At 37.8% G+C, this 22,667-nt stretch overlaps 1 protein-coding gene across 25 annotated transcripts in view; it reads right to left on the bottom strand.

The window, feature by feature from the left end:
* ROBO2 (roundabout guidance receptor 2) overlaps window positions 1-22,667 on the bottom strand; it is a 625,847-nt gene that overhangs the window by 43,437 nt on the left and 559,743 nt on the right. For 17 of the 25 annotated variants that reach the window (XM_068691004.1, XM_068690931.1, XM_068690919.1 and 14 more), the window contains 5 exons: window positions 18,311-18,493; window positions 8,444-8,486; window positions 6,709-6,836; window positions 954-1,235; window positions 461-586 (listed from right to left, as the gene is read on the bottom strand). In XM_068691004.1, coding sequence (XP_068547105.1) covers window positions 461-586; window positions 954-1,235; window positions 6,709-6,836; window positions 8,444-8,486; window positions 18,311-18,493 — 762 coding nt within the window. The remainder of the gene's footprint in view (window positions 1-460; window positions 587-953; window positions 1,236-6,708; window positions 6,837-8,443; window positions 8,487-18,310; window positions 18,494-22,667) is intronic. The other 8 variants (XM_068691032.1, XM_068690955.1, XM_068691079.1 and 5 more) reach the window with 1 other exon arrangement.

The raw sequence follows: 22,667 nt of genomic DNA, 5'->3' as shown, positions 1-22,667 counted from the left end.
TCTCTGAGTTTCTTGACTGAAATACAGCATTTACAAACAGCTCATGAGAGTGGTGAATCTGTTAACAACTCAACAAAAATATTAATCTCCTCATGAAGTTCATTGGGGGGTTGCCTATAAACTGAGAACCACTGTGGAAACATATTCACACTAAAAACTGTGCTATCAGGGAAAGGACGTGACAAGGCAAGCTTTGCAATTGTGCTGACAAGTGCTGGGCACAATGGCTAGAAGGATTCTCCAATTCGCTCCAAATAGGTTTTGCAAAAGACACTTCGGGTTTTTCTGGGGGCTTTTATTTTTCTCATTAGAGACCAATGTGACACCTTTCACCAATGTCCCAGTGGGCAGGCAAGCTCATACCTATCTGCAACGTGAGTCTGGGAGGTTTCCTGCCTCCGTGGTGAGCTGCTGACGAACACCCCTCCGTCCCTCACCCACCCACAGCAGTGGAACCAACCTGAGAGGCTGCCACTCCTTTCGGAGCTGTTGTGGGAGCTGGTGGTGCTGAAATCCTGTGACTGGTTGTGTGGCAATCTATTAGCCAATCCCTCAGCCACGCGGTAGTCAGGGATGTAAAGCAAGGCTAAGGGTTAAAGGGCAAAGGTCACAGTGGCATTGTGTGATTAGTTGACAGCACAAGCACATGCAACACACGCAGTTAGCAAGTCAGTGGCAGATGTGGTGGGGCTGCGAGTTTTGATTTTTTTGTTAATGTATATCTGTCCTAGCCTAAGGGAAGGCATATGGGTTGGTGATTATCACAGGACAAAGAGAACTAAAAGCACAGAACACTACATTTAGTGACTGCATGAGGTTCAGCATGCATGCAAGGTGTGTAAACATTAGTTACAGTAAATATGAGCAGTGTCTCACATACTAAAATTTTGCTAATTCATGCAAAATGAAACGGTATAAATCCAAGGGCTCTGGAAAATAAGAGCTGTAATTACCATTGTTGCCTTTGCCTTGGTCTGGAAGAGAGTAACCAAATCCCATCAGGTCATTTTTCTGCTGAATTGAGCTCTTCCACTGAGGATCAGGTAAGTCAACTGCCAGTTCATGGATGCTGTTGGAATGCAGTATCTGGGTGGTGGCATATGGTGTAGCTTGCGTTATTTGGCTGGAACTGTTGTAACTAGTTTTTGTGGTGAAGTCAATGCTGCTGTAAATGGCTCCATCAGAAAGCATAGTAGCAGTTTTATCTCCTTGCCCTGGAACCGGTGGCAGCACATCTGTGGTGAGCACAGGGGAATGAAACAAATCATTGATGCACAGGAACCCTGAAAGTATCAAGGTTTAAGATGAAAAATAAATGTGTCATTTTGCACGTTTGCATTTCAGCTGAGACAGGTCCATGAGCCAACGAAGGGAAGATGATATACAACCAACGCCAAGCTATCAGCATCTGTGACAGGCCTACTACTTGTCCTTCACGTCTCACTGCCTAAAACCATCTTTTTTTTCCATACCTTCAACTGTGAAAGTGAAGTTTGGAATATTTCTCTACTGAAGAATGTTTTCAATTGTTCATTCTGTGTCAGAACCAATGAAACTGTCTGGGCTTCAGGGAAATGATGAAAGGAGTGAATCTACAAATCACGGAGGAAAGTTTCCCAGCAAATATGTAGCAAAACACTTAAGTAGATGCCAAAGCTCTCAAAGTAATTTTTTAAGGCCATTACCTTGACTTCCTTCAAGTTTTATGCATCAGCTTATCTAATCTTCTTTTTGACATTAGCTAGTATATTTCTCCTTTTCAACAAAAGAAAAACCTGACAAAAACAAGTTGTTCTCGAAATGTGAAAGAAAATCTGTTATACTGAAGGGATTTAAGTGATCAGTCTCTTAAAATGCCAAAGCAGTCTTGGTAATGGAGAACAACTTGTTCAAATACTCCAGTACATTTACCTGAAAAATAACCGTACAGCATATTTACTTAAATATCTGTTGACTTTTCTATATCTTTTGAAACCTATCACACACCACAATTTGTATTTTTCATTGGTTAGATTGGCAGTCTCCTCATTAAACGTTGTAGTGACATTTGCTGGTGGAATACTAGATTTGGATGTTGAGACTACTGAAGCATGAAGAATGTAATGATGATCAGCATGATGTCCCAAGGAGAACCACAGCTTAGCCAATAACCCTCCTCTTGTTCTCTCAGAGGTCAATTATTTCAAATGCTGCTACTTTTACAATTTATTTAGACTCTGGAAAGATGAAATAATTCTTGAATCTACATGTTAGAAAAGTGCATCATTTATATGCCATTTGCTCTAATATCTGATAGTAGATATAGGTTCCAATTGCTGGACAGTAATTGAGATAATGCATAGTCTTATTAGCGAGGATGTTCAGATCCCATTTTAAGTGTCACAGATTTTTATATACATTAGACTCCAAAGACAAAAGAGAAGGGTTTCTGGAGCTCCATTCCAGACTCAGAAACAGGTGCCCTACAACCTAATACAACATAGTTGGCCTCACTGTCTCACTGTCTCAGGATTTTTCTAACAAGATACGATAGCACAGGTTCCTCCCACTGTTTTGTTTGTTTCTTTGTTGTTTTTTGTTTGTTTTGTTTTGTTTTTCTTCTTTCTTTTGTTTTGTTTTTCTGGGTTGATCATTTAGACCACAGAACTACTTTGTATTGTATGCATGTGTGCAACACTGAATATTTAAATATGAACCTTAACATCTGCAATCTCAGGGTAACAACGTAATATTAGCAATTAATAAGTCAATAACAAGTGCTCAGTAAATAGGATACTTAAACAGACATTAAATCTGAGTCTACTTATAAAATCATAGAATGGCTCTGGTTGCAAGGGATCTTAAAGATCATCTAGTTCCAACACCCCTGCCATGGGCAGTGATACTACCCATTAGATCAGGCTGCCCAGGGCCTTACCCAACCTGGCCTTGAACACCTCCAGGATGGGGCATCCACAGCTTCTCTGGGCAACCTCTTCCAGTGCCTCACTACCCTAACAGTGAATAATTTCCTCCTAATGCCTAATCTAAATCTCCTGTCTTTTAGTTTAAAACCATTCCCCGTTGTCCTATCATTATGTGTCTGAGCAAAAAGTTGTTCTCAATCTTTTTTATAAGCTCCCTTTATGAGCCCCCTGAAAAGCCGCAATAAGGTCACCCTGGAGTCTTCTCTTCTTCACACTGAACATCCCCAGCTCTCTCAGCCTTTCTACATAAGAGAGGTGCTCCAGCCCTCTGATCATCTTCATGGACCTCCTCTGGACCCGCTCTAATTGGTCCACATCTTTCTTGTGCTGGGGGCCCCAGACCTGGACATAGCACTCCAAGTTGGGTCTCACAAGTGCAGAGCAGAGGGGAACAGTCACCTCCTTTGACCTGCTGGTACTCCTCTGTTGATGCAGCCCGGGACGCAGTTGACCTTCTTGGCTACAAGCTCACACTGGTGGCTCATGTCAAGTTTTTTGTCCACTAGAACCCCCAAGTCTTTCTCTGCAGGGCTGCTCTCAAGGACTCTTCCCAGTTTGTGCTCGTCTGGGATTGCCCCAACCCAGATGCAACACCTTGCACTTGGACTTGTTGAACCTCATTCGGTTCACATGGGCCCACTTCTCCAGCTTGTCCAGGTCCCTTTGGATGGCATCTCTTCCTTCTTTTGTATCAACTGCACCACTCTGCTCAGTTTTATCTGCAGATTTGCTGAGGGTGCGCTCAATCCCACTGTCTATGCTGTTGATAAAGACATTAAACAGCATCAGTCCCAGGACAGACCCCTGTGGGACACCACTCATCACTGGCCTCCACCTTGACAAAGAGCCATTGACCACCACTCTCTGGGTGTGACTTTCAAGCCAATTCCTTATCCATTGAATGGTCTACCCATCAATTCCATCCCTCTCCAATTTGGAGATAAGGATGTTATGTGGGACTAGTGGTAGAATTTATTTTTGCAAGCAACAACAGGGGGATGGGAACCATCACATACTCGAAATACCTAAATTATATTCTTATATTTGCAGAAAAAAAAATAAGTGCAAAAAAGTTATGATTAATGCAAACTACAGGTCATCTCTCAAACCCAGGTTATTACTATCTATCTGCATGTATCCAGTGTGTTGAATACACATGTGCCCAGGTAGCCAGGGGCAATATACGATCACAAAAACATCTACGTGCAAATACAGAACGAGATGTGAGAGACAAATGCAGTCCTACTCTTCATGTATTTTATCCACAATATAAAGATGCAACCTTTCCACAATTGGCTTAATCAAAACATAATGTATCACAGAAACACGGGACGACTGAGGTTTGAAGGGACCTCTGGAGGTCATCTGGTTCTATCCCCTTGCTCAAACAGGGCCACCTTGGACAGGTTGTCCAAGACCATGTCCATACAACTTTTGACTATCTCCAAGGACTGTACAGCTTCTCTGGCCAATCTCTTCCAGTGCTCTGTCACCCACACAGTGAAGAAGTTTTTCCTGATATACAGACAGAATCTCCTGTGTTCCAGTTGTACCCATTGTGTCTTGTCCAGGCACTAGGCACCATTGAAAATAGCCTTTCTCTGTCTTCTTTGTACCCTTCCTTTAGGAAGGGTACACATTGATAAGATCCCTACACATTGATAAGATCCATACACATTGATAAGATCCCCTCTGAGATTCCTCTTCTCCAGGCTGAACAGTCCCACTGGACTGAAATCCAAGAGACTGAAATTTATTAAGTAAATTCTGTTGTTGGTGTACAAAATTAATCAAGTCCAGCTCAACATGCGTATGTTGGATCTGCAGACTGACAGAACTAAACATTAGCAAAATGTTTACCTCTCTCAAGTAATCAGAAATAAATCTTTCAGAGCACATTTCTGGTTGCTGAAGATGTGTCATCTCTAGACAGTCCTTTTTGAATGGAGAACTATACATTTGCACCCGCTTGAAAGGAAAGTTGCATAGTTGCATAGTTTCCCACCAGCCAAGGATTTTCAGTCTGTCTTACTAATAAACTAAAGTTCTCCAGACTTTCTGGAAATTTTCAATACAACCACAATTACTTTTTTAACCTCAAAGAGACATATACAATAAGCACTCAAAGAGCTATTAAAGCACCATTTTACCAAGTGCCATAATCACCTAGTAAAAATCAAGTTTGATTTTCCCACTAAGCTGTCACAGCAGAAAAACCTCTGTACATTTAAGACCAAAGATGAACATACATTTCCCAATGGACATTTGCCACATTTCCCAATGGAGAGTTCCAAAAGTTCTCCAATATCCATCTTGTTTTGTAACTCCTAAGATAATTCAAATAGTTCTGAAGTACTTTCTGAGGGAATCTCTTTCTTGCTGACTCAGTACTATTTTGTGGTCTTATGTGATTCCAAACCTAACCTCTGCTTCCCACCCACAGCCTTGTTCTCAATTGCCAATCTGGGGAATAATGTGGATTTCACTCTAAAAAACAACATTAAAACTTCCCTCAGTTTCTGCTCCAGAGTAAGTGATTGCCACCCTACTGTCTTCAGAATTCTTACAGGCCTTTAATATTACTCCAGACCTTTTAATCAGAAAAGAAGCCCGAGTTCTATCTAAGCTGTTAAATCATATTAAAAGACATCTCACTTCAGGTCCACCTTCACTGCAGATGCATCTAAACTTAACTGTTTCAATAGTCAGGGATAAGTGGTCCCGAACCAACCAGAAAAAAAGTGTGAGCTGGACCGAAAAAAATCATGAATGGAATTAAGCTGCTGAAATTTCAAATATAACTGTTGCATTTCCTGGACAAATTTGGACCTATGCCTTATCCACCCTGAAGCCAAAAGCTTTAAAACATGCTTCCAGTTTCAGTTTTATAGAACCAAATGCTAAAACAAAATGGTATTTTTTCTGTATTATGTGAGCTCATGAAAAGACAGAAAAGTACTGAAGAGTTTTGTTGTGAATATATTGAAAACAAAGAGGCTGGCAGATATTCAGTTGTCCTGTAAATATTATCAGAACTCTTGTTTATTTTATAGTATTTTTGTAAGGCGAAAGCTTTAAAACATTCTTATATGGAAAATAAATCCAGAATGCTTTAATGTAATTTGAAGTAAAAGTAATCAAACCACAGGGAAGAAGTTTTACATGGGAATGTATAACCAAAGTAAGGGACAGTTTTCAGAGGGCAGATTTTATTACCATTCTAAATTAAATTCTTTTCACATTCATCACTTTGATGGTTTTATAGATTCTTTTTTGCATTTTAATTTATTTTTTAATATATACAATTGTCTGGGTTTTTGTATACTTGTTCAGGTCTTAAAAATATTTACATACTCATTTATGCTAGGAAGTCTAACACAGGAACATTCTTCCTGTGTGCCCCAGGTCTCTGCTCTTACAATTGTCCTCTGTCCCTGGCTATACTGTCCTGCTCACATCCATGCAAAAGGGAACTGATCTGAGCAATAAGTAAGCTCATTATGAGATGGTGCTCTGTCCCTGTCTCACCACTGTGGGGTAAATTGCAAAGTAAAACTATGTTTTAAAGAAACAGAAGGAGACACAGCAAAATAGACATTTTAAAACCAATTTTAAAATCCAATCTTGAGCCAAACATAGAAAGAACTATAGCAGTATAAAAATATTGCACAGTATTTATCTAGATGTTAACTAAGAGAAATCTATTTTATACTATATTGTGACTTAATAAAATGAAACCAACCTCCACGACTGAAATTGCCAAGATCATTGGGTCCACTAGTGCTGTTGTTTACTGGCAGACTTGTGGCAGGCCAAGAGTCTGCAAGCCAAGGATAACTGGGGTCACTTGCATTCAATAGACCTGGTCGACTGAAGCAGAAAAAAATAAAATAAAATAATAAATATATATACATGTAAATATATACATACACATATATATACATATAAACAAAATTTAAATATCTGTGAGACAACTCTGGACACAACAGTGACCGAAGATGTCATATCACTTTTCTCCTATCATTGTATATAAGAAACAGTTTAGGAGACTTTAATTTATTTCAAATTAAAATTGTGTAGCCTTTGATGATTTAAAGACCTTGAGAAGTTAATTAAGGATATATACAAATCAACTTTGTCAGTAGAAGTGGGACTAGGCATCAGTTGTGATTCTGCCAGAATCCAAATGAACTCCGTTGTCTGTGTGAAACAGGGGTTAGGCACGACCATCATGGGATCCTAAACCAGGGCTGAATGATAAATTACCACCTCAAGGGAACAATCACTCAAACTGATTGCTCCGTATCAGCCATTTCCAGGACTTTGGGCTACTATTTCTTCCTTCCCTTGCATCCCAAATGCACGCCTGTCATCTACAGGCTGGTAACTCTTTGAGCACTCTTGTATGGTTTAGAGGCAAAGAGGTTTGAGTAGGATTAATGGAAAGTCTACTGCTATCTTTATCTGCCACTACTGCATGGCTTTTATATCCCTGTAATTTCAAGCTTTGAGAGCAGTGTTAAACAGCAAGTATGTTGGAAGAGAAGGTAAACTCAGGCCATAGGGCACTGTGCCTCTCTCACCCCAGGACAAACAGGCTGGAATTTAGCAATGCACATGGATTGTTTGTATTTGTATTTAACAAGGAAAACAAATCACGTCATGTAAACGCTCTCTTCCCCCAAGCAAAATCACAAAATCACCCTGATCCTTCTGATGCTCCTCTAGATTATTAATGCACTCATGAAGTTGGAGCAACACCTATAATCATTGTACTTTAGTTCTGATAGATCCCTGTCTGGTACAATCCCTAAGAGAAGCATAGGTTTCTATGGAAACAGCAATAAGAAGATCCAGCGGCTTTCTCAACACATCTACTAGCTCTCATTAGGCCTAATCTCTTTTTGCTAAAATATTGATTAAATGGGAGATTGGAAGTTATTACCAGAGCCTAATTACAATCTCCATATTGGCAAAGGGAAAATAGATGAGGATATATGGGTCCGTTATCAGCTTTTATCAATTTCAATTGAGTAGCCAAAGTTGTGGAATCCAGTCCTATCAATCTACAGCCTATTCATCATCCATGAATCATTTATTTTGTGATCGATTAAGTGTAATTGTTCACTCACAGCAATTTAGGGGGAGCCAATAAGGAGTCTTAAACAACAGCAACTTCATTTGCTAATGTCTAATTAATGCAATAAACATCCTGGTAACAAATGAACACATTCCTTGTGATATTTACTACGCATTTCTTCCAGGGCATCTGGGAGATATGAAACATCTGGGCTTGATTCCTCTAAAGTGCATGACAGATAGATCATTAAACCTTGCGGTAAGCTACTTAACTCCTTCTGAAATTGTCAGTCTTATAAATGATCGTTTATTACCCAAGTGCATCACCTACAGAATTTTCAGATTCCTAATTAAAAAAAAAATATATGATGGAAACACCTTTACACAAAGAAACATACCTTCCATTGCTCATTAGTCCTCCATCTCCTCTTTGGAAAGTGACTGTATTTTGGTTGGAAAAACAAAACATACACACACACACGCACACACATATAAGACAGGGAGAAATGAATTAGTAATAATTACAAGTAACAATTCAAATTGCTCAGTGTCCAAGATCGAAGGCCTCTTGGCATCATCACGTAATAAAGTACAGAAATTATAAGAACAGGATCAAACACATCAGGATTACAATTTATTTAGGATTTCACTCACATTATTGATTAACATCAATTTGCTCTGTAGCTTGCAAAGCAAGCTGGCCTCCTGGGGAAAAAAATCCTGAATTTACCACAGACCCCTTCATATGACTTTGTGTTGCAAGACTGTGCCATGTGATGAAATTGTTTTCTTGGCATGCTTTTGCTTCAATACATAATGACATTGCACCAGTAAGTTAATAACATCATGTTGTAATGCAGTAATATAATGTCACCACACAAATATGCCATTTCCCAGGATAAATAGAAAGAGGTGGCAGCTCTATTAGAGCTGAAGGAGTGAAAAAAAGCATCAAGCCGCAGCATTTCCACTAACAGCACAGTATAAGAACCAGCACACATAAATGCGTACACGCCAGAATCACAGAGAAGAAAAGCTGTTTTCAGTCTTGCAACTGGGGATGCCAAGGATACATTGTGGTACCATTCATGGGTATCTGACAAAAACCAGCCTATTCCTTTATCTATCTATCTTATTACCAGGATTATGTTATAAGTTACACATTACTGGTGAGGTGTTAATTCACAAGGTTTGACGCTCCTTTTTGAAGCACTGGCTAATATTTTGAATTAAGGCCAAGAAACTACTGTGGTTCTCAGTGGCAATGTTCTATTACTTATTGTTGGGCATAGCTAGGACTGACAATTAAATTAGATCAGTATAAGGATTATAAATATATATCAGTATAAGGATTCAGACCTGAATCCTTACAGGTCCCTAACAAATTGAGGGTTAAAATTTCAGAGAGGAACGAACAAGTCTATGGCCAACTTAATTTGAAACAGTTCCCGGCTTGGAAATACTATTTACGTTTCTGAGACAGACGTTCTCATCAGAGCTCCCAGAATATTTGCAACACTTTCCAAATATTAGTCCAAAGTACATTAATTCAAGATTAAGCTTTATATTATACACTTTTCTAACCAGACAAAACTACTACATCCAATAGAAATGCTGTGGTCATTAAAAAGTTAGAAATGACATAAATCCACTGATTAAATGCTTCTGATATCTCAGAGAATATTTGTCACTTCATTAATTCCTAGGGTAATTTCACAGTATACATTCAGCAAAGGGAACAAAACTGACCCCTTTGGAAGCCCTGCTGAAGAGTGTTTAGGTAGGGTGATTAATTACCCTTCACTGCAGAACAGACTAATATCCATATCAGAAAATCACTGCAGTCACATGTCATATCAAAATGGTTAATAGCTGAATTTTGAAAGGATGTAATTAAACCAATTAATGAAAAGAAAATCAAAATTCAGGTATGGGAAGTATTAAATAAAAGTCTGCTTTGAAAAACAGGACATGTTAAAAACATTGTGGCTAATTAAGTTTTGAGCTGATGCTACTTTCATTCACATTGTTTTTAACAGGCTGTCAAGTGACTGTATCACTCATTGCTTAAACGTGAATAATCTGAAGAGCTGTGGATGTCGTTTGACTATGCAAAGAGGTGGTAGTGACCAGCTATGTTCAAAATATGTTGGTCAAAAGTACGTTAGCACTTCAGTATAGGTGCTGTTTCCTTTCTCCTTCTCCCCTTCTTGTTTAATACTGCAACCTTCTCCATTTATCAAAGCAACAAGAAATAAGGAAAAGGAGAAACAAAGGTGCATTCAATAACAACCTTTGTAAATAAAGTTTACAGTTTTAAAAGAATTATAGTGCAACATATTTTCTGAAAAATTCCTGGGATTAATGATCTTGTTTCAACTACAGACTACCAGAAATGATTTTAAAGTAATGTTGCCAACAACTGAATAGCATGTACATGTGTCTGATATTTTATCTATGGATGTCATAAGGGGGGGAAAAAAATCGATACTTACGGTCTCAAAAATATTTATATTGCTAGTGTACCTCTATAAAGCAAAGCTAAAATGGGGGAGCTAGTAGGAAATCACAGCAATGTTTGCCAGACACATTCAATTTTCTGTTCAGTGAGGTATAGAGAAAACTCAAAGGCATGCTGTGAGAAACATATTGAGAAGACATGACATTGAAACCTCTGCTCTAGAGCCATAATCACTGCAGAATGGTTGTGGCATAAGAGCCTGTTGAGAAGAGACGAGTATCACTGTGTTTGCTTTCTTTTCTGCTGCCTTTGTGGTTGTAACCATTCCCTGTTTTTTTTTTTGTTGTTGTTGTTTGTTTTTTTGTGGTTTTGTTTGCTTGTTTGTTTGTTTGGTTTTTTTTACATTAAGCAATTTTATGCTCTCCCAATATAAACTCAGTTTTTAGAAGAACCCATCTTGCAGTGATACAGTTTTCTGGGGAAGACAGTGCCTGGCTTACATAATGAGCATCGAATTGGTAGGGAATACAGGTTCTTTCATATACCCTCCCCCTCCCTGCATACCAATGTAAGGTTGGTTATAATTTTCATAAGAAAAGAAACAAGAAAGAATTGTAGATAGTACACTTGGTGAAAAGGACTCTGGAATATCAACTAAGCTAGCCAAAATTCTTCTTGTAATAAGTGAGATACCATCAGTATGTCACAGAAAAAAAAAAAAAAAAGAAAAAAAAAAACACCACCATATTCCTGATGCCTTCCATAAATAGGTTACCTGAAAGTGGATAGAGAAGGTGCCTTTCTTTTAGCATCAATATTGTGAAAGGAAAGACAGCTAACAACAGAAGACATGGTCAGGCTGCCAACATAAGCACTATATTTATCATTCTTACCATACATTTTGTCAGCATTTTTGCCTGCAGTTTGATTTCTGCAATTACAAAACAAGTCTAAACGCCTGAATAGGAGCATACTTAATGCAATGCAGACATGTAGATGTCACTGTGAAAATAAAACACACAGTCAGCTGGCTTTATTCATCCTGTCTCCACTTCAAAAAGATGCAGAGCAATTTCAAGGGGCAATGTAAGAGGAGGAAGGGAAGAATGTCCCTGTCACTGACCCACCCATCTCCCTTGGTTTTTATCACTGAGGAAGCAAAAAAGCTCTTTCAGCATTCTTTGCATCTGATATATGTTCTGAGAAAGGCTGCGGACCTGCAGGGATGAGATTGGCTTTCAAAAGAAGATGAAAAAAATAACCTCTGCATAGAGAGATTTTGAAGGAATCCCCACTAGCTTATACTTCAAGGACTGTAAGAATGCAGAAATATAATCCAAAGTGCATTTTAAATGCATAAATATTTAAGGAAATTATATTGTCTACATTTGTATGAAGAACAGCATATGTTAAAGAGCTTTTTATATGCTTTTATTAAATACATAAGGAGGTGCCCATACTATTTACTAGTATTATCTGACAAGGTTAAACTTAATCTTCATGCCTGCTAGGACTGGAAAAATATGAATGTATAGTAAGTTGACATTTTGAGGCAAGAAAGCTTTAGAAAGCTTTCTGTATGCCTATCTCTAGTAGGCCACATTTTCCTACCACAAATGAAAACTTTAATGTTGCCAGCCAAGTCTCATTCCTTTTTCTGATAAGCCGTTCCTCAAATATGAATGTAGATTAATCCTCTTTTAATAAGCATTAACTTAGAACAGATAATCAGCATATAAAAATTCCATCAAATCTTCTGACTACCTTCGGACAATTCTGTCAAATACTTATCCTCATTTAACAGTTTCAGGAGTTGAGCATAAAATACGTAGCATTCCATAATTTTCCATCTGTCTATTTTTAATTTGTTTTTGTTTACTTGGTTTCATGAAATCTTTAATCCCAAGGAGTACCACTCACTAAATAAGCTTACCTACTCACAAGTGAAAACACTCTTTCCTTTCCTTGCATGACTGATGGCCTAGACACTCCTGAAAACACCAGAGTATTCAACTGAGCAGTTACTGGCACAACAATGAGTTTGAAGGCATAGAAAAGATAAGTAGATAAATTAAATCTCTCTTATTTCTATAAATGGGTACTGTGCCTCTGTTATACGAAAACGAGAGAAAAGAATGGCAACTTCCAGTAGTAAATAAACAAATTCTGTTCAGTCATTGCAATATGAGAATGAAACAACTCATCTATTACATGAGAAGTGGTCAGAAAACTCTTCTGTGCCATCTAACATTTCTTGCATAAGGTAGAAACCCACAGTGCATGTTTATATCTGGCAACCTGAGTAAAGGGTAATTGCAAAAATAAAGAAAATCAGTAAAGTGGTAATTTTAGTTTTCACAGAAACTCATAAAAGCAAGACCAATCTATTCTTCATATCACAGAACAGATCACTAAAAAGGAATAACATCTGAATTCAGTGTCTCTGTGCCAGTTTTGGTTTTGTTGATAGCCTGTCATGGTCCCCAAAATGTATACTTGTTGTACAGCTGCAAATCATGACATTACTACTTACCAGGTAAGCAAAACACTCATCTAATGATCATGATAGACGATCATATGTTTTATAATACTGATATTATCGAGAATCAGTGCCTGGGGTGTCCTGACAGGGGAACGGGAAGTGGAGGAATAGTGAAATAGAGAATCATGACTGAATAACTATAGGATTTGGTTAACTGAAAATAAGTAAGAAGACTTAGCTATGATTTTCAGTGTCACGTTTTGTTTCTGGCCATCTGAGCAATTGATCAGTACTTATAAAAATGTTCACAAAGACAGAAAGCTTAATGATTTTAACTCAATTATTCTACTCTGGCACAAATCTTTACCCATAACGTGACATTTGCTGTTTGTTCTTCTACATAGAATGCTACTGTTGTTTAGTCAGCAGAAATTATACCACTTAGGAGCCTAATAACAAATAGCAGAGTTCTAGGAAAGTCCTTTAATCTGAAAATGATCAGGTAGAACATTTTTGGCAAGTAATCATAACTGCTCAATCCAGACTTTTAAAAAGCATTTTTAGAACTTTAAGTTCTCTACATATGCAAAGGAAGCTTCAGAAAACAAAAACAAACAACAACAAAAAACATTTATATCAGATATAACTGAAAAAAAATCTTTGATGTTCAGAAAGATGTGTATGAAATAGAGCAAATATATAAATGTTCCACTAATACTTTCAAACATCTTATTTTACAGTCAACTCTGCACATTTTTTTTTTTTAAGGGAAGAATTTAAAGCAGATGTTCGAACCAAAAGTGTGCAACTTCTAAATTCTGCATATATTAGGATAAAATCATCTTCAGTAAAACCTTACTGACAGCTGTCTCTGATGAGCTTCTGAAAGCTACATACCACTGTCTAAATATTTAGATTTGAAACCAATTTAGTGTTTATGAATCATAACTTTGAAGGGAACAACATAGAGTTAAATGTCAACAAACCTCCACAAGTGTAGATGTTTGTCTAAATGAGATTACCAATTGCAAATTCAAACATCAGAGAACTGAAGATGCCTCTTAAGGAACCTTAGGTATAAAGATAAAAACATGGACTATGTATCCTCTTGCTTTTTTATTTTATTTTTAATTAATGTGGTTTTTTTTGGACTTGTTTATGGGATGGCCTAGGTTATCAGTGCCTCCAGAAATTATTATAGACCAGGCAACAGAACTACATATTGTTAATAATTCTATAAAGTCCATGAGATGTCAAAACTATTTTTAAAACACAATTTTTTGGTAGCGCCTCTGACATATCCTAGTCACCCAGCACATGTGGATCAGCTACACTGAATCATGCACACAACAGCTCTAACACAATCTTGTGTTGTACCAATGTCAGCTTCAAAGGCAATGGGAAAAAAAATAGTAGTTACAGTCAGTTGACAATGGCACAACTAAGAACCAAATTCAAAGACGTATTATTTTATTTTTGAAAAAAGTCCCACATTGTAACTCAAAGTAAGTAGAGTGTTTAGGGTAGGATGCACGACTTATTCTGGCTTTGACAAACACACCAAGAAGTCAGGAGGAGGAGAGCTCTCCCTAGCAATGTCATCAGTCCCTGGTGCAGACACCACCACCTCCACTCATTTGCCTCAACAGTCATCTGCTCTTTTGTGTTAAGCTAAAACTTGAGATGTGGCTGAAGACCAGCAAGAGGTAGAAAGCAGCTAGCAGAGCATGAGGAACCATCCCACAATGCAGTTAAAAGACTGGTTTCTATCATATGTATGGCAGAGGGGACAAAAGAGACAGCTTTGGCAAATGCAACTGAGGGTCCATGCTATACATAAAAAGCCTTACAGACTTCTGCTGGAAAACACTGAAACTTATCGGCCTATTATTGTGGAACTAAATTATTTGTATGCTTATGACACTCAAGCTTAGGTATGAGAGCAGAAGCTAATTATTTGTATTAATTATTACTGTTACTTGTATACTTTATTCTTCTTGGCTATCTATATGTTCTCTAAGCTGTTTGCCATCTCTTATTTCAGCCTCACTTCATTCATTCTTCATGTATCTTTAATCATGCTTACTATAATGTTCTACTGTATGCTATGTTTATTAAAGATATGAAAACTAGGTTATCAAGCTTTGAATCAAGTAGGCAGAAAAAAAAAACCACAAACGTGTCAATTTCAAAAACACTGTAATTGAAATCTGTGCATAGGATAATCACTGGATTGCTTGCGGATCAGAATACTTCAAGGTAAGGCTGGTGTATACACAGCTAACAGCTGAAGTGGAAGAAAGTTCTATTTCAGACCTTCAAAAACATTCGAAATACTTTTTCTGAGCTTTAAAATCCAAAATTTGGTCATACGTGACTAATGTTTGTTTATGTTATGTTAGCTCAAGCATTTGTAATTTGAAATTATTTTCAAAACTGCATTATTTTGAAGAGTTAGATGAGTAAGAAGCATGCATAATTATGGCAAAGACATTTATGGTGGTAGTTTTTAAGTTCCCCTAGAATCACTAGTGGAATAAATGCTATGTTTTCACCACAGATAAGTAGCAGAAGGGTTTCTCCTTTTGTTTGGCTTTATTTCTGCGTAACTCACACGTTTATAAACACTTTGCTAATGCTTGCAATGATGTGTTGGTGAGGTAAGAGACAGACTAATGGACAGTACCTGCAGGGGTGAAGGTGAAGGACTGAACTGCAAAACAAGAAAGCAAACACATTGTGAGTTACACACCCCGATAACAAGCGCTAATTGCAGGGCACAAGTTTCCTCTGGAATATACTCAGTTGTGGCTTAGTATCATATGCAGGACATAACAGTTGAGCTTAAAGCACTAACCAGCCAGCAGCCAATGAGAAATGACAGTTGGAAAGGTGAGCAGTGGATTTAGACAGTCACGTTTGAAGACAGTTATTGTGTGGACATGCTGTTCTCCACATTGTATATGTTAGGATGGATTCTGAAACACGATCTGTTATGAACTTTCCTTGCTAAAAGCATACGCAATGTCATAATTCCAGTAATGGGAATTCCATGTCATGATGCAATGTTCACATCACACTTAAATGCAGCAAACATCATGAGAAGGAATGAGTTGCAGGAGACACGCTGTTTAAAATGACTATTATAAACAACTACAAGTATATATTTTAAGGTATAAAATACTTTTTTCTTAAGCTACCCTCCCACCCAGCATGCCAACTCACACACAAAGGGCTAATCATTCTGCATGCTAAGAAAGAGTTGTCTTAGCTTGTGTCCAAAGTTTATCTGTATGACTGACACAGATGCTGAGAGAGCTGGGGATGTTCAGCCTGCAGAAGTTAAGTCTCCAGGGTCACCTCATTACAATGTTTCAGTAATTGAAGGGGACTTTTAAAAAAGACGGAGAGCAACTCTTTGCTCAATCAGATATTGACAGGATGAGGGGGAATGGTTTTAAACTAAAAGAGGGGAGATTTATATTAGAGGTTAGGACGAAATTCTTCACTCGGAGGGTGGTAAGGCACTGGAACAGGTTGCCCAGAGAGGTTGTGGATGACCTATCCCTGGAGGTGTTCAATACCACGTTAGATGAGGCCCTGAGCAACCTGATCTAGTGGGTGGTGTCTCTGCCTATGGCAGGAGGGTTGAAACTAGATGACCTCTGAGGTCCCTTCCAACCCAGGCCACTCTATGGTTCTATGACTGCTTCCTAAGAGGAATAGCAGTACAACTCTCCCTTAATATGAAAAATCTTGGTATCTAAACTGGTATTTCACATCAGCACATATATTGGCATGTGTGATATATATTAGTTCATCAATTTACACCATGTCTCAGAGACTAAAAGTAATTACTGTTAAAGGAAATTAAAAACACTTCATCAAAAAGCATAACCTATGAATGATACAGGCCACACGGTCATGCAAGGTGAGGTTCCACAGAAGCTGAGTATATCTAAGAGCTGCTGCCATTGAACAGGTCTCTCTTCTCTCTGTTTCCACTGTGCTGACTTTGGTGCTTGCCTGATCTCTTCTTGGGTTGTTTCATTTCAATAAGCCAGTGGAAAACTAATTCAGCTGGGGTAAGAACAAGAAGGATTGAAGTCCCCTCCCCACCCCCCTGTCTCTCTTCCTCCTCCCTCTCCCCCCCCCAAGAAACTCAAGAACCATGAACAGTTTCCTCGTGGTTTAGTGAGTCCAGTCAGGACATCGAGGACACTGGTGATAACTAACACCAAGGTGAGGAGGCATAGAACTGTTCGGTTGGGAGCAGGGAATGAATGTTGTTGTTTTTTTTTTTGACAGGAGCAAGGTATTAGAGATGTTTAGACACCTAGGGAACCTGTGTCTTCTGGCTGGCATGTGACAACTTGTAAATTGTAGAGTAGTAGCGCAAATTTAGTCTCATATAATGTCAACATCAAATATGCTGTGTTCTCAACTGTGCAAATCCTGCTCAAACAGGAAATGTTTTCTCTTTTTAAATGTATTATATAAGCACAACAATAGAAACTACTCCAATATTTGACAAACAGCATTTTCATGTTAAATTAGGCTCCATAGCAACCCATTTTATTGTAATCCTATATTCACCTGACTTCCTAAAACTATATAAGAATCTTGAAGCACAGAACAATATAGAAAACAGTTTGGGGGAGGCAGAAAGCCTTTTAATTTGGTAAATTTATTTTTCTGAATGTAATTTTCAAAAGCTAATTTGTAAGTGGAACAACATATTTGGCACAAAACTGAACACATTGCAAGGGCATTTCAAAGTGTTCCCCCTCCAACAAAACTTTTTATGACTTCTGCCATAGGTAAATTTTGACCACACTTCCCTGATACGTCATTTTCTTCTCCAGTGGTTATAGATATGGAGTCACTGATTAAGTACCTCAGTTTATTTCCCATGGCTTCAAAGACATGGAGATGCACGGGAATGAAGAAGGATACCAAATACTCTTTTTGACCTTCCTCATAAAGGTCTATTGTAACTCACTTCTGAGCACATAAATGGAGCTGAACCACTGTCAGAGTGCCTTGTGTGGAAGGAGTAATCCTCTTTGTACCTTTTTATGTGATGCTGGAGATGTAAAAATAAAAACTGTCTTATGATAATGATGAAATGTTGTACCGAGCAATGCATTTAAAGCTTCTCATACACCAGCATTTTCACAGCATACATTTAAAACAAGCATACAAAATTCACCCGGGCCACCTTTGCTCTAAGTTTAACATGTTTTTTAAGTAGGTTTAACTGCACCTGTTCTCTTCATGATGGAACCTGATGAGATGGTAATAAATAGTTACTGTTCTTACCAGCATAATTACTGAGCCCCTTCCTCTTCTTTCTGCGCCAGTACAACCAGATGCTGAAACCCATCAGAATTACCCAACATGCACCACCGATGCCAGCTATAAAGGCAGGCTGTTTGACAACATCAGTGATTTGCTCTGTTATGCTGTTGTTATTTTCAGTGATGACAACTTCGTTACGACCTCCTGCACAAAAGAAAGTTGACAGGACGTTGTTATTATGGATTCTGTAACTCAAACAGGAACCAGCTACTGGTAATAAAAATTACAAACCAAAACAGAACAACAAAAAAAACATTAATGCACATCAAAAGACTTATCCACAGTAGGACAGGTTTACTAAGTATTAATGTACACCTGAAAACCAATGCTTCTAGCAAGAAAATCCACAGTCTATTGCAATTTTGCCAGAATGTATTTGGAAAGATGGCTTTATAGCACTCTCCCAAATAATGTAACAGATGCCAGTCCAGAGGTATCCTTTTTTTTTTTTTTTTTTTAACAGTATACATGTGTTTTTTTTTCTTGTTCATTTATTATTATAGGAAGAATACAATGATGAGAGAATGGATCATAAAAAAACAACTCAAAAAAAACACCCAAGCAACTAATCAAATGAGAAATCCGATGTAAGACTTGCTACAGTATCAAAAAGCAGTTCCTTCTTTTATTACAAAAAGCAGTTCCTTCTTTTATTATTGTCAGAATGCCAAAAGATCTTAACTCATCTTTTTCTTTATGTTAGAGATTCAAAATTAAAATAAATAATACAATGTATGTATGTTTAATTGAAGCAAAAATGCCTTTTCCAGCAATTAGTTCATGGTGAACGCAATCCAAATGAATCCTAAGCACACTGATTTTGACACAAAGCAGAAAATAGCTTAAGTAACTGTAAGCACTAAATCACAGGAACAGATGCTATTTTTTCACCCAGAATAGGCATGAACAATCCTTAACATCAACCTGTAAGAAATAATTATGACACGTGGAATATCAATTAAAGTGACATGCATCAAAAATAACTATATAGTATCTTAATTGTGTCTAGTACCTTAGAAAACTGTAAATTTCTGTAGATGTTCCCACTTATTTTTGTTTGTTTGTTTGTTTTTTCTCCCTCTTCCTCTAACAGGGAACTTTTCCAAAAGGAAAAGCTTGGTGTCCGGCTTGAAAACAAACGCTCGTAAAAAATGTAGAAAGAAATTCAGGAAATGCTAAAACATTGTTCCAGGGTTGGCACTTTTCTACTTCCAAAACCTCCATGTCAAAAATGGTTATTTTTACAACCAAGAAATGTGGAACATATTTGTTTTTTTCAAAAAATATGAATCTTGGTTCTACTGTATTTGATATAAACTGCCCACATCTACATTTTTGAAAGTGGTGAAGAAATTGTCCATCATTTTTGATAAATGCATTTATATAGCTCAGTCCTTGAAATCCATATGAAATACTATCAGATGCCTGTATGCATGCAGAAGAAAGATTTCAAGCTGCAAGGGTACCTACTCTACTGAGACAAAAAAATACTATGATTCTCAATTATGAGCCTATCACATACATAAAAGTAGTTGAATACGGTAATAAAACATTGAAATGGTCATTCAGAACAAATTATTATAAGTATTGTAGCATTATGCTTTGCTGTCAAAATGTATGTTATGTATTCCTCTTCTGTAAGTCAGCAGTGGCTAAATTTACCGCTCCTTTCTTTAAGCAAAGCAGTCACTGTGTCAGCACAGCAGCTTCAGTCGAAAGCAAACATAAGTCCTTTGCTAAAGTAGATGAGAGAGAGGAAAGTCTGACACTTTTGGCTTTATTTCCACAGATGGTTCTTCACGGGATTCAACAGTTTAAATCTGAAAGGTTGCGAATGCGAACCTATCCCAGAGCATGTCAGGTTGCCCATGCCTTCCCTCCCTGCACCTGCATCGGCCTCAAAGTGGTGCTGCCCAAAGACACAGGGTTAGGTCCTCTGCTAAGCTCAGAGCTGGCTTCAGTTACTCAGGAAGAAATGTAATGCACTGCATTACATTGCTATAACTCTGTTAATGATCTCTGTGATTTTATTAAGCTTTCTCTCTTTCATCACCATGTCAATATTTAGTAATGATGACCGTCTGCTTTTGCAAACAAACTGCTGAAACCATGCTAGAGCTTGGCTTGCTTTCAGTAGTTCTGCTCAAGAAACAAAGCAGGCTTCCCACAAACAAAACAGGTCCCACAGAAGGATGCTGTCACACTATGCCTGCTAACTGAGAAAAAGCCTTCACCTTGTACCAGTTTATACTGGGTCATGCAGGTAAGCTTTATGGGTCTCAAGGTCTGTGAGCTTCAGCTCTCCTTTCCCAAGTTTTCCTATTTTTCCTTGACACAGTCAAAAAAACGATACAATTTACAGTAACTCAGCAAGTGCCTGTGACAAGGAAAAGCTGGGAGGCAGTGGTGGCTCCTTTGTCAGATTTTCCCTTTTTTTTGTTGCCCATGGAAACAACCCACAGGTGCACCCCAGTGCTAAAAGAGGAAGTGCTGAAGACTAAAACTAATAGAAAGAGGCATGCTCTTCTAAGCACACAATTGATTTTCTAGTAGAAATCAGCATGGGAGTTGATGTTGCTCTAATTGCCATTAACTTTCAGTTAATTTCTGTGCCCTTTGGAGGCAAGGTAAGAGCAGCAGGACGGTGAGGAAACAGGTAACATCCACACTGCTTTGGAGACAGACACACTGTCGTGGGAAGTGGGGATGGGGAAGGTGCTTCAGAGACAACAGATATAGGAGCAGACACTCCTGGGTTCCAGAAAAAAACAACTGCTTCCAGCAAAAGCCTCCAAAATATCCTAATGCTATAGATCCAGTATTTTCTCTATGGTCAAAAAGCAGACTTCTGGGGATAGAGAATGTGAGAACAAACTGCAGAGAGGTTTGCCTGAGGAGAGCATTCACTGGACTTTCAACTCTCCCTCTCTTTTGGGGGAAGGTGCAACCTGTCTCCAAATTACCTTCTGAAGTTTGCAGTCTAGCTGATTGTTCTTGCCCTTCAGTGCCTACCAATTATGAGTGCAAAAGTAATAATTAATTTAAATGTCAAAATAACATATGCTTTCTGAATTCAGTGACTGAAAAATAAATGGATATGGATGAGCATTACCCACTGATGGTTCATAAAATTAATAGAATTGTTGTGGTTTTGGAAAACAAATTACATTAATTTTGTATTTCTTTATATAATATTTAATCAGAAGTAATATATATGTCATCCAAGGTAACAGTGTACTATTTCATATACTGCAGGTGTTTCTGTAACAATGCTGTCAGTTCAACTAATTAGAACATAGACAAGGGAAGTGTGTGACCTGTAACGCTCCATTGTTCCTGAAGACAAAAACATAATGAAATATAATGTCTTCCTCCCATTGGAGAGTAATGAAGAACAAAACTAATTTGTCGGACTAAAAATTAATTAGACACATCAGATTCGATTGTACCTATTACTGTGAAAGTTTGCAGCTGTTCCTCATATTATTATGCCAATGATGGAATGTAAGAATGAACAGGCCTGTGATGAACTGATGAAGAGAAATAATAGCTCTACCGTTAACCAATATTGCTGTTATCTTCAATTCTATTTCTGATATTCCAAGCAAAATTTTTCAGCATATCAATAGTGATGGGAAAAATGTTATTCTTGATTCCCTCTGAGTCTTCCATAACATTTTTCAACATCAGGCTTGAAGTACGGGCATGGAATTCCAGTAACTGTGACATGACTCCTAATTAAACAAATAATATATTTTCTACAACTCCATGTTCTCCTCTTTAATGAAAATCTTGTTTGGATTTTCATTAGCCTGTTATTTAGACTTGGTTTGGGAAATCAGTAGTTGATTATCCATGGTGAAAATCAGTTACTTTCAGAATAAATTCTTAGAAGAACATATCCTGTATTTAAGAATATCTTAACTTCTTACATGTCAGAATCTGTTTTGTGACAATGGAAGTCATACTGTTTAGCAATGAGACTTAACTGTTCTGTATCACAGACATGCTCTCTCCATAACTTAGCATTCCTGCAGTTGTTCATTCTGGTTGCAAGCTATTACATAGTATAGCTATATAAGCCATATAGGATTCCATTGTAAAAGAACCACTTATTTTATGTTCCTGATTCTCAGTCAAACATTGACAGACAACCAACTCAAATTTTCCAGAAATTGTGTCACTTAAACACTACTACCTTTATCAAGTGAATTTATAGTCTGAGAAATAACTCCCAGCAACTATGGCTCATAAGCAACAGAAAAACAGAACCTAAAGAAAAGAGAGATATAGACCATATAATAATAACTACATCTAG

This window comes from Anas acuta, chromosome 1 (genome assembly GCF_963932015.1).
Source record: "Anas acuta chromosome 1, bAnaAcu1.1, whole genome shotgun sequence".
In the NCBI taxonomy this organism is placed as follows: Eukaryota; Metazoa; Chordata; class Aves; order Anseriformes; family Anatidae; genus Anas; species Anas acuta.
Note: the sequence above shows the minus strand (reverse complement) of the source record. Positions and strands in the feature narration are given on the sequence as shown.